Source organism: Salvelinus alpinus, chromosome 29 (genome assembly GCF_045679555.1).
Source record: "Salvelinus alpinus chromosome 29, SLU_Salpinus.1, whole genome shotgun sequence".
Classification (NCBI taxonomy): domain Eukaryota; kingdom Metazoa; phylum Chordata; class Actinopteri; order Salmoniformes; family Salmonidae; genus Salvelinus; species Salvelinus alpinus.
This window is the reverse complement of record NC_092114.1, coordinates 15,512,701-15,524,566: the sequence shown is the minus strand read 5'-3', so window position 1 is coordinate 15,524,566 and position 11,866 is coordinate 15,512,701. Positions and strand designations below refer to the sequence as shown.

Here is an 11,866-nt window from a genome sequence, read left to right as displayed (position 1 = left end):
GATCTTGAAATAGATGGGAGATTCAAGGGCTTCAGTTGTGACATGAAATGCTTAACGTAAGCATTAAGTTGATTCGACGACTTTGCTGTATACTGTGCGTATGAACAATTTGTCTTGGCTTTGATTCCCCGAAACTGGCAAGACGACAACCAAGGAATTTCATTGGCGATATGTGTCCTTGGACACCCTCCTACCAAAGGAGAAGGCTTTTTGACAACAGCTGATGTAGAAAAGATATATAATTGAAAGTCAATTGCCACTTATCATGCAATTTGTGTTTTCATCGTTTGAATAAAAAAATGGAAGAGTCATCCTTGTACTGTTTTTGACTGTGGGGGGGTTGGGCTTAAATTGTTGAGTGATATCAAACACTACCCCATAGCTCTTATAAGGTTGGCCCTGTAAGAGGTTACTAGCCAACACAAAAGCATTCAATGCATAAGTTTCACATGAATAGTACATGCATTCTACATCGTTTTAAATCTAGTCCACAAGTTTCCTGGTTTATCAATTCTTACCAGCAGTAGGACTAAGCCAGTTTAAATAACAGCCAACGGCCATGTCATCCACTGAGGTATACGCAGAACAATGGCGCATAACCGGATGTTAATGTGAAGCCTCCGGTTAGCGTTTCCACTCACCACCAAATTTGGTGATGGAAGCCCAGCGCTACTTTTCTAATCGATGACACATTTGCTCTTCGTACAGGTTTTTTTCCCGAAACTAGAATCGGACAGGACTGGGATTTGTAGACCTTACCCTTTGCCAACGTTTCAAAAAATCAATTGCGTTAGGAGTGCGTGGCCTTAGTGAGTTATTGCGCGCACACATCACAAATTAGGCGTTCCTAAACGGTAATATGCAAATAAATGCTAGAACGCACCAATAGGATCTCACTAGCTTGTGCTTGACTGCCTGCTATGGTTAAATTCCTCCCAATGGAAAGACTGACCATAGCTTATCTAGGGTTAGTTATATAATCTTTGGTACAGAACTCGTTCCTCTCCTGGTTTCACTCGGCTCGGAAGTATGCCAGCTATTTCCGGTTCCAGGTGCGTTCTATTGTATGCTAACTAGTTAGCAGCTTCAATTACTGCAGATAATCGGCGAGTTTCGCAGTTTTCGGAATAAACGTCTAGCTGATATCGTATGGACGTCATTGTAAAATGTCAGTCGATTCAGTGGATGCATCCACGACGTTTAGATAACAGTTCAGTACGTTTGGCACTCAAATGAACATACTTTGCCAATAAGTTAGCTAGCTACGTGGACGTTGTCGGATGTTGATTAGCTAACTGTCATAGGGGACAAGGTGAGTTTTGCTTTAGCGAGTGACAACTGTAACTTAATTTAACAAGACTACCGTTAGATATAGATAGCTAGAACTTTTTTGCTAGGAATTGTATTGTAAGATTATCTAGCTCTTAGCTGGCTAATGTTAACAAAAATAGTAACTAGTAAGTTTGTTAGCTATGTTGTAACATTGAGTTGACTCCTATTTTAATCCCCCCCAGATCAAGAAGTGGAAGAGACTCCAGTTTGATTTGAAGATATAAGGATATTTCCTGTAGGCTGAAGAACTCAAGAGAAACACATTGTCAGAGATTTAAGATTGGCTTGCTACATTCCTCCACTAAACAAGAACGTCTTTACCCTGTAAAGTTAGTTTGACATGTTCTTCAGAAAGTACCTGAAAATATTGTGGCCAAGTATATTTATGTACAGACTAAGATAACCAGTTTTACGTCTACAGTGTAAAGATTAGGGATTCAATTTTAAGCTATTTGATTTACTCCAAAAGTTGTATTTTGGTATGGTTTGTTTGTATGGCACTCACTGTTATAAGAGCAAAATTGGCTAAAGCAAGGTGAAGGTCTATTTGGGGAAGACATGTAGCTAGTACCTCACATTGGAATTTTCCCTTGGGTGTTGGTGTTGCGCTGTGTAGGGACCGTATTGTTGGTTTCGATATAATATTGAACACACCTACAGGTCTTTCATGTCCTGAGGTGCACACCCTCTTATTGTTGTTTATATCTACTGGCAAGGAGAGAGTTAATTTGACTCATTCAGCTAATGTACTATACTCTAACAAAATCTTTGAGCAGATAGAAATAATATACAGTTTAACCCGTTAGTACATTCTTCATAAGTCCTTTAGTCTAAAATCCAGACAGAATTAAGGGCACTAAACTAAGTTGACATGGCAGCTGTAGTAGGAAGAGTCTGGGGGTGGGTGCGTCCAGCTGTCTCTTACCGGCCCTGGGGCAGCAAAGTAGCACCTGACAAAACCATGAAAGACGAGGGGCAGACAAGAGGCAACTGGGGCTTGGGAGGGTTAACAACATGGTTTTGGCGAACCGGACAGAAAAGGCAAGCAAGTGACCAAACAACATTGATTGACGAGTACTGGGAAGCAAGTGAGGAGAAAATCCAGTCCCTGGAAATTGAAGATCTGGGCGAGGGCAAGCAGGTGTCTGAGGGGAAAGCAGAACATGGTGGCTCCAGATGGTGGAATAAGGTTCTGCTGTCCTCCGACTTCCTCTGGCCAAGAGCAGCTGAACCTGGTGGGCTCAAGCAGAGGAAATGTATCGGTGGAGGATGGGACTCTGACAACGATGGGGAGTATTCTGACTATGGAACCCCTCCACCTTCTCCCACACCTAGCTCCTCATCAGCCTTCCGGTTCTTTGCACGTGCCTGGAATGGGGAGATAGTTCCGGAACACTATGAGATCTGCTTCAACCTCCTTCGCCACCTGTTTGACCTGCTCGTGGTGGGCTTCCTGTGGACTGTGTCCCCCCCTACCAAGTTGGTCCTGGAGGTTCTAGGGGTCCAAGGAGGACTGAAGTTGTGGCTCCATGGAATGGCAATGTTTTTTGTCTCCACTGTTGGAATGGCAGGACTGCTCTGGTTGGTCCAGGAGTATCTTCCACATTTTGCTCTGGTGTACGGCATCGTGCAAGCACTAGTCATCTCTGTCAGTGTCCGGCAGTGTGTGATCTTAGGAGAGGGGGATGAGGTGGAGGAAGAGAAAGGGGAAAAGGAGGTGGAAGATGAGAAGGAGGAGGAAGTGGGAGACGATGGGGAAGTTACAGAGATGTACCTGACTACAGAATAATACATCAAAGGAAAGATGATCCCTGAAAGAAAGTTTGTTTTGGTAAGTTCTTTCAGTCTCTTCTCTTTCTCTCTGTTTGATTTTCTGGTTTTTCAAACTGTACTACAGCCTTGGGATGTAAACTGTGAGTTTTCAAGTTAACGAAATGCAAAAAAACAAACAAATATTGTGCTTTTAGTGTAAACTCAAACTATGGAAACTATTCTTGTCTAGTTTGGCAATCTTTGCACCTTCTACAATTTTTTTTTGTTTGTTTGTTTTTTGGGGTCATTTAGCAGACACTCTTATCCAGAGCAATTAGGGTTATTTGCCTTGCTCAAGGGCACATATCACCTAGTCTGCTCGAGGATTCGAACCAGCGACCTTTCGGTTACAGGTCCAAAGCTTTTAACCGCTAGGTTACAGCCCGCCACAAGCTCCTCTGCTTTGAGCTATTTTAATCTACAGCCCGCCACAAACTGCTTTGCTTTGAGCTATTTTAATCTTGCAACCAGAGAAAAGGAACTGTGACATTCTCCAAGTTGTGTGAAACCAGCTTGAACTAATGATATATCTATGGCTTTGGGGAAAGACATGTCATTACAGTTTACATAGAGAGCAGTTGTGTATGAAGAAAGGATGGGATTTTATTTGCCTGAAGGGGGGCTGCTATAATAGCCACAAACAGCAGCCCCACGGGAATAAAGTGAGGGTTTTGTCCATGTAATAGGGTCTTATTCATAAGTGCACGTTTGCTACGGAAAATTACAAAAAGCATTTATTTTTGGGCAAGGTCAGGTTGTCCCTGCCTCTTTCAGTACATTTTCTTCCGTTTTCTGCCTAGTGAATACAACCCAGACTTTTAGAGCTGACAGTTTTTTAATTGTTTTCATCTCCTGTTTTTCTCTTGCTGTTATCATCCTAATGACCTTCCCATATGATTTTGTTATGGTTAGCTCGAGGCTATTTTAAACCATCTGAACCACTAACTGTTTACTGATCAGTAGCTTTTCCCCCCCACAGGAAATCCTTTGACATGGAGGAAAGTTGGAGGGAAGAGGGATGTTTGTGGGGGAGGGGGGGGGGTTGTTTCGAGACCCTGCCGTGGGGGGACTGAGAAGTTACGTTTCGACAGCCTATCAATGCAAAGACAGTCCCGTGAAGAGAGCTGAGCCCAGCTGACACTGTGCAATGAGGAGAGGGAGAGGCTGAAGGACTTTAAGCTACATTTCACCTCACTACTGTGATATTCATTGGAGCTGAGGCAAAGCACATCCACTACAATCTTGGTCAAATAGGCCCAGTGATAACACTGTTGTCATCGCTCAGTTCTATTCTTCTGCCTTTTCGTATGAGTTTCCCTCCCCCTAAAGTACTTTTCTTTGATACTCAAATTCATACAATTATGTTTTATTAGACATGGCAAGAGGGATTCTTTTGTTTTGTTCAGATTAACTTTTGAATATCTACTCGACAGATACCAGCACCTTTTTTTTCATCGTTTTCTTTCCAAGCTTGATGTTTGTTTTTTGGACGTAAGGTTTATTAGCCTTTTCTGTTTATTTCCTGTGCCATAATACTGCATGTGTAGGTAGTTTAACTTTACAAGTATGCATTAGTATATTATCCCTGTCTTTCTCCATGATAATCATATTGTTAATAGTACACTACAAATTGAACACATTTATATATTTATCTGTCTTATCACACATATGGTTCCTGATTTGAAAGGTAACTTACAGACCAGAAACATTCAATGGTAACCCTTTTTTGAAAGAAAATGTGTTTATATGAAACTTGGTTGTGCAGTTATCCAGCAGCAAGTTTTGCACAATCCCATAGAAACCAACAGTGAAGCTCAGGAACACTAAATTCTACCTGTAAGGTTTTCTTCCTCCTCAGCATGAGCCACAATCTACAGTATGCATGCAGAAGAGGGTTTTTACCCACAGTGCCCCTGTAATCATGAAAGCTTTGTAGAATGTTCTAGTTTCTACAATGGCCTTTTTCAAATAGCTTTTGTATCGTAGCAAAACAGATAGAGCTATCAAAACTTCACAGTGATGCAGAACGTTATACGATACTCTCATTGTGTACTGATAATGAGACCTTTAAACAGTGATACCATATCTGCAATTCCTCTCTGCCTTTTTATCTCTTGTGTGTTTTTGTTCCATTTTGACTTGTTACTCCATGTGTTGATTATAAAGAAAGATGTTGTTTTGTAACGAGAATGTGCAATGTCCCAGACAAGTGCTGGATCACTGTCAAAATGACTCGAGGATCTGATTCTCAAAAATAATAAGGTAGCAAAACAATCACATGAAAATCCACCATGGCCATGGCCAGTAGCCAAACATTGATCAGTGTTGCAGATAAAAATGCCATGAAAAGAGTGACAAATCTCATATGGTGTGTTTATCCTAGAAGGCACCCTATTTCCTATATAGCCCTATGGGCCCTGGTCAAACGTAGTGCACTATGTAGGGAATAGGGAGCCATTTGGAATGCATACAAGGCCATGTGTCAGGTATTGGGAGCTCTCCGTCAATAGGATTCATACTTTTGGCAGCAGTACAAAGAGAGACCAGAATAACCTCACTGATGCCATCAGAGCAGGTCCCTGGATGTGACCTGGTCATTTGACTTATTTCTATCTAGTCTCCATGGCCACAAACCACTAATTCAGTATCCCTCTGTGTTGACCTACAGTGAGATGAGGTAACTACGGTACAGTCCTGGAAACCTGAACGGCCTTGTAGGTGGGGTTGATGGGAGATCCAGGGGTTTATTCATTAGCGCACTGTAGAAAAACATTGTGCAACGGAAATTAGTTCTGGTAGTCTCATTTACATTTTTTACATTTAAGTCATTTAGCAGACGCTCTTATCCAGAGCGACTTACAAATTGGAAAGTTCATACATATTCATCCTGGTCCCCCCCCCCTTTTGGCCTGTTTGCTTACGTTTGGTTCCTAGTGAATACACCCCTGGCCTGAACTATCTCAGTGTTGTAGGAGAGATTGTTGGGAGATGGAGGTCCAGAACTAATATAATAAACCAATATTTTAATTTCCATGCAGCCTTGAAGAATCTTTCTTTGTGCTATGACATACACATACATCTCAAGTTCAACTCATGTAACACACTTGGACAAAGTGATTTAATCTTTTATTCACATTACATCTGATCTCATATGATGTATTTTATGTACAGAAAGGTGCTTTACCAGTACAGGAACATTGTATGTGTGTATCCGTAATAGAAAATGGTGACGTATGGTGAAACTGGATGTAGTCCATTATACATAGTGTATGTTGTCACAGATCAAGTACAGTTTAAGTAGTACAATGGTGTTTGGAACCACAGAGGATGAAGCCCTAGACACTGGCCTTTTCTCAATTGCATACTCCTTCACGCCCTCTCTCCTTCTCAAAATCCATTGGATGAGAAAGCCAGAGGTCCCGCCCCTTCTAACCGTCTCCTCCGATTGGGTTTTGAGAAGGAGACGAGGAGAATACAATTGGGAAATGGCCAGTGACATTTGGTCAGTTGAGACACTCGTGAACACAGCTTGGGCCAGTAATTCATCATGCACCTTCTCCCTATCCCTTCAGAAACTCTCTTTCTCCCATGTCTTCAGTTCAACTGCATGATCTGGACTGCGGTATACTACATTTTGTCCCACTTTATGTTCAGTGTAGTACGGAAAGTACACAGCAGCACTAAATAAATGGCATTTATCTCCTCTCATTGAAACAAAAATTATCTTCTCTGCCGATCACAGCAGATCACAGTGCAATAAGTATGATGCAAATATAAGACTGATTTTAAAATGGCATTTTTTCCCCCTTCATAACCAACCAGCATGCAGCTGAAGTTACTGCCAATGTTGCCCTGGTGCATTCATTCTCAGAGGGGATAATGAATTAAAGGATATACAGTGAACTACAAAAGTATTGGGACAGTGACACAACTGTTCTTTGGCTCTGTACTCCAGCACTTGGGATGTAAAATGATGCATAGACTATGAGGTTAAAGTGCAGACTGTCAGCTTTAATTTGAGGGTTACAGACACACAAATGTCATACCCCCAAGACACTAACCTCTCACTATTACAATAACAGAGGAGGTTAGCATTTTATATCATACCCCCAAGACATGCTAACCTCTTACTATTACAATAACAGGGATGGTTAGCATTTTATATCATAACCCCAAGACATGCTAACCTCTCACTATTACAATAACGGGAGGTTAGCATTTTTAGGGGGGGCGGGGGATATGACATGTGCGTCTAACTTTCTCACGTATTATTATTCACGATTCATTCAAGATTATCCATAATTATGGTAGCATCCACATTAATGTAGAAGTGTTCAGAAACATATATTATTTGACTCCAAAATGACAATACATTATTTACCATTAATTTCTATTGGGCACAAAATAATCTGAAACAACCAAACAGCAAATGAATCCATCAAATTTGTATTCACAAGCTTGATGTAGTCATTGCGTGCTATGAATATGGGACCAAATACTTAACTTTATACTACTTTAATACACTTAAGTGAATCTATCCCAATACGGATGGTCCCCTAAAATGGCAGGACTATGTACAAAAGGTGTTGTAATTTCTAAACGGTTTACCCGATATGAATGAAAACACTTTCTAATTAAAGCCGGAAGTGCGCACTTTCACCTCGTAGTCATTGTGTCATTTCAAATTCTAAGTGCTGGAGTGGAGCCAAAACAACAAAAATGTGTCACCGCCCCAATACTTTTGTAGCTCAGTGTATATAATTTGTTGCATACGCATGGTTTTTAAGATTTTTCTAATTATTGGTATGTTGACATTCTCTCACCTCAACCTCACCAATACAAAAGGACAAATCTTTACAACATCTCAGAATTTAAGGCAATCTGCCAACAATTCTATTCTTATTTGAAGTGCTGAGACTAATGTACTCAACACTTCTGAGGGTTGTAAAGGGCAGGGAGAGGATTGTTCATCAACACATTTTCACTGCACTCCTCAACTAAAAAGGTAATGTCAGCAATGTTACATGAAAATAAGAAAAAAACAAGACTAGCTTTTCCTTAAAACAGTGTCCTAAATACTCCCCTAAACTTCTTTAATGTTACCGACAGACTACTGTTTGTCTGTACAACATTGTGTCCATAAAATAAGACTGTTTGCTGTTTAAGTATTCATGGAGTACTCATTACTTTGAAGTAGAGATAAAAGAGGTTACGAACCAAATGGCAGTCTCTTCCCTTTAAAGTGCAATACTTTCGACCAGGGCCCTCTATAGGGAAGAGGGCTCTCCCACCCTGTTCCTGGAGAGCTACCCTCCTGTAGGTTCACTCCAACCCCAGTTGTAACTAACCTGATTCAGCTTATCAACCCGCTACAAAAACCTACAGGATGGTAGCTCTCCAGGAACAGGGTTGGAGAGCCCTGGATAGGCTGCTGTTTGGAACTCGCTCCCTAGTAGTAGTCTGGGTACCAGACTATTTCAGCTCTTTACTAAGTTACATCATCATCTTTCCAAATCCTTGTTTGACAAGCAGGAACACTGTCTGGCACACAGGCTAAGATACTGCAACATAAGTAAAATCAAGTATTTAGACAAATAAGGAAAAGTACTCTTTATAAAAAGAAAAATGATTGTAATATATACAATGAACTCTCAACAGCACCCCGTTTTCTTATCAAACAGGTTGTGTATAGGTTGTCTTCTTTCCTTTGTTCTCTCTCTCTTCTAATCTTTATCTATCCTTTTTCCTCCCAGTACTGCAGTGACTAAACTAAATGAGACCGTGTGTGTAGCAGTATGTGTCGTAACCCCCAGTCTCCACTCTTAATGGGCATGTGATCCTCCAGAGTTCCCCCCACCCCCTCCACTGTGTCCATGCCTGTCTTTCCCATGTCCTAGAATGCAGTGTGCACTTCCACAGCCTTCGTCATCTCCCTCGCTTTCAGAGGAGGACTCTCCGAACTGTTTGGGTTTCTCGTAGACGCAGCAACCTGTGAAGGTGTCAAATACTCAGTCATCAATAATACCTACAATTGCATGCATATATTTTAGAGCGAGAGATAACAGAGAAGTGCATCTAAACAGCTAGAAACAGAGGGAGGTGTGAAATAAATACTCACACTTGGAGGACCTCCTTCCCATATGCTCGTTGTCCACTGTGTCGCTGGACCACTCCACCTTCTTGTCAGTCTTTCTCTTCCTCAGCTTGATGGTCAGGCTACGTCCCTCCTGAGAGACACAAACAGGAGACTGTTTAAGCTTCACCTTTATACAGGCATACGGTGTTTCTCTTGTCAACAAGGTCATGTAGCCAGTCAACATCACATCTGCTAGTTAGTTGATGGGCTGGTACAACTGGCAAGTGCTACACTTCACAGCTAGGATCAAATCATTTCACCACTATGAACTAGTTAGTAAGGGGCAATTCCATGGTAACGGAATTACGCCAAGACTCAGATTTTTTTTATTTCAAAGTTGAACAAACCATAGACCTCTATGCACAATTACTATTTTGAACAATTTTCACAATTAATTTTACCAAAACATTCACATGAAGAACTGTGCAGATACAAAGTTTGACAACATAATAAAAACCGAGCGAAGATTTGAACGTCTTTCTGTTAGTTATTAAACTTTGCATTTGCACAGTTTTTCCAGTAAATGATTTATTTACTGTGTAAATGGTTCAAAGTAGTCATTGTGCATAAAGTTCTATGGCTTGTTATACTTTGAAATCAATTACTTTTGTTTGGCATACGTTTTAAAGTGAAAAATCTATGCCTCTGCATAAATGTCGCGTTACCATGGAATTGCTGGCTTTAGCTAATAATTGATTACTTTAGTTATTGTAACTAGGTAGCTAGCTAGTTTGCTCCAATCTACTGCGGCCTCTGCATGCATATTGGACTCGATTCCAAACAGTCTATTCGTTATGTTCCTGTATCTACTACTTAGCTAATTATTTGGGTTTCTACAGCTTGCTTACCTGCTGGGGCGTTTCTACTTGAATGGTCTCCGTTATGGTCTCGTTAGAAGTACCTGGCGCCTCCGCCATCCTGATGATGTTAGTTTGGCGGTATTGAGGTCGCGCCAGCCGTCAACAAACGTTAACGTTGTTTTAGGAACAACAACCACCCTGTTTTTGCAACACTTAACAGACTCGTTGTCGTTGGATGTTCGGCAAGAAGCTGTATCAGAGTAAAAAAAAAAAAGAATTGGCTATATGGAGGAAGTAATTCCTAGACGGACCACTTCCGGTAGCTCCGTACGCAAACGTGTTCGCCGGAAACATCGATTGTTGTATGGTTGCTGTAGCTAGCTAGTTAAATGACACGAACATAATTATCAGAAAAAACTCTGTTTAAAAACAGTTTATTTTTAATCTCTTATTAATCCAAATGTATTTACAAAGCAAACAAATATGAACTGAAGATAATTATAATATACAAAAAAATGTACATTTCGGCACTTTGATCCCATGTCTATGAATAATTTTTTATTAAACTTCCTTAATTTTGTTAACAAGTAGGTATGTGTGTGGCAACATCCAAACTTTTTTCCAACAGATATTATCAATAAATCCGGTCCAATAAGGCATGACATAAGGTATAGATACAACATCTTGCTGAAACAAGGTTCGTATCGCTCTGTTGTTGAATGGACCAAAAGAGGAACACATCTTTCCTACTGATGAGTCAACAGGGTTGATGGAAGGTAGGCTCTGAGGGTCAGGTCTTGACACGTTCCTGAATAATAAAGCAACACCTGAGAGAATGGCATCTAAAATAATTGCAATATCTTTAGATGTTACGGGGACCTTGTAAAGTGATAATAATTCCTTATAACTAAGTAAAAGACCCTCTGAATTTACCAGTTGGCTCACCAGTCGGATATTATTTCGGAACCAATATTCTAAAAATAAAGAAGTATTTTTATACAATATGTCCCAATTATTCCATATATAATATCTGTGTGGAGAAAAATTATGCTTATAAATTAAGGACCATGACAAGAAAACCTGCCGATGAAAAGCAGAAAGATTCACTGGAACTTTGTCAACCTGGCCTTGGTTTCTCAAATGATTGCCTCGCCTGGTTCACCAACGACTTCTCTGATAGAGTTCAGGGTGTCAAATCGGAGGGCCTGCTGTCCAGACCTCTGGCAGTCTCTATGGGAGTGCCACAGGGTTCAATTCTCAGGCCGACTCTCTTCTCTGTATACATCAATGATGTCGCTCTTGCTGCTGGTGATTCTCTGATCCACCTCTACGCAGACGACACCATTCAGTATACTTCTGGCCCTTCTTTGGACACTGTGTTAACTAACCTCCAGATGAGCTTCAATGCCATACAACTCTCCTTCCGTGGCCTCCAACTGCTCTTAAATGCAATTAAAACTAAATGCATGCTCTTCAACCGATCGCTGCCCGCACCTGCCCACCCGTCCAGCATCACTACTCTGGACGGTTCTGACTTAGAATATGTGGACAACTACAAATACCTAGGTGTCTGGTTAGACTGTAAACTCTCCTTCCAGACTCACATTAAATATCTCCAATCCAAAATTAAATCTAGAATCGGCTTCCTATTTTGCAACAAAGCATCCTTCACTCATGCTGCCAAACATACCCTCGTAAAACTGACCCTCCTACCGATCCTCGACTTCTGCAATGTCATTTACAAAATAGCCTCCAACACTCTACTCAACAAATTGGATGCAGTCTA

The 11,866-nt window shown here is 40.9% G+C and overlaps 2 protein-coding genes across 3 annotated transcripts; one reads left to right on the top strand and one right to left on the bottom strand.

Annotated features, from left to right (window-relative positions):
• The first annotated feature begins 434 nt into the window (after window positions 1-434).
• LOC139559110 (uncharacterized) lies at window positions 435-6,175 on the top strand. 2 transcript variants are annotated; one of them, XM_071374831.1, is made up of 3 exons: window positions 435-1,052; window positions 1,515-3,163; window positions 4,124-6,175. In XM_071374831.1, the coding sequence occupies exon 2, from the start codon at window positions 2,204-2,206 to the stop codon at window positions 3,119-3,121; it is 918 nt and encodes a 305-aa protein (XP_071230932.1). In that variant the 5' UTR covers window positions 435-1,052; window positions 1,515-2,203; the 3' UTR covers window positions 3,122-3,163; window positions 4,124-6,175. The 2 variants fall into 2 exon arrangements, with proteins under 2 accessions (XP_071230932.1, XP_071230931.1); XM_071374830.1 differs by having other exon boundaries at window positions 435-1,312.
• Window positions 6,176-6,253: 78 nt separating this feature from the next.
• LOC139559111 (E3 ubiquitin-protein ligase PPP1R11-like) lies at window positions 6,254-10,455 on the bottom strand. The gene is made up of 3 exons (XM_071374832.1): window positions 10,129-10,455; window positions 9,263-9,371; window positions 6,254-9,133 (listed from the first exon to the last, which is right to left on the bottom strand). Exons 1-3 carry the CDS (start codon window positions 10,195-10,197, stop codon window positions 8,967-8,969), a joined length of 345 nt encoding a protein of 114 aa, XP_071230933.1. The 5' UTR covers window positions 10,198-10,455; the 3' UTR covers window positions 6,254-8,966.
• Between the last annotated feature and the right edge of the window lie 1,411 nt (window positions 10,456-11,866).

Excerpts from the sequence above, each read along its gene's own strand:
- LOC139559110 (XM_071374831.1), top strand. The coding sequence starts at position 2,204 with ATGGCAGCTGTAGTAGGAAGAGTCTGGGGGTGGGTGCGTCCAGCTGTC.
- LOC139559111 (XM_071374832.1), bottom strand. The coding sequence starts at position 10,197 with ATGGCGGAGGCGCCAGGTACTTCTAACGAGACCATAACGGAGACCATT. Across the intron at positions 9,372-10,128 it reads AAGTAGAAACGCCCCAGCAG|GAGGGACGTAGCCTGACCAT; the intron begins GTAAGCAAGCTG and ends TGTGTCTCTCAG. Across the intron at positions 9,134-9,262 it reads GGGAAGGAGGTCCTCCAAGT|GTTGCTGCGTCTACGAGAAA; the intron begins GTGAGTATTTAT and ends ACACCTTCACAG.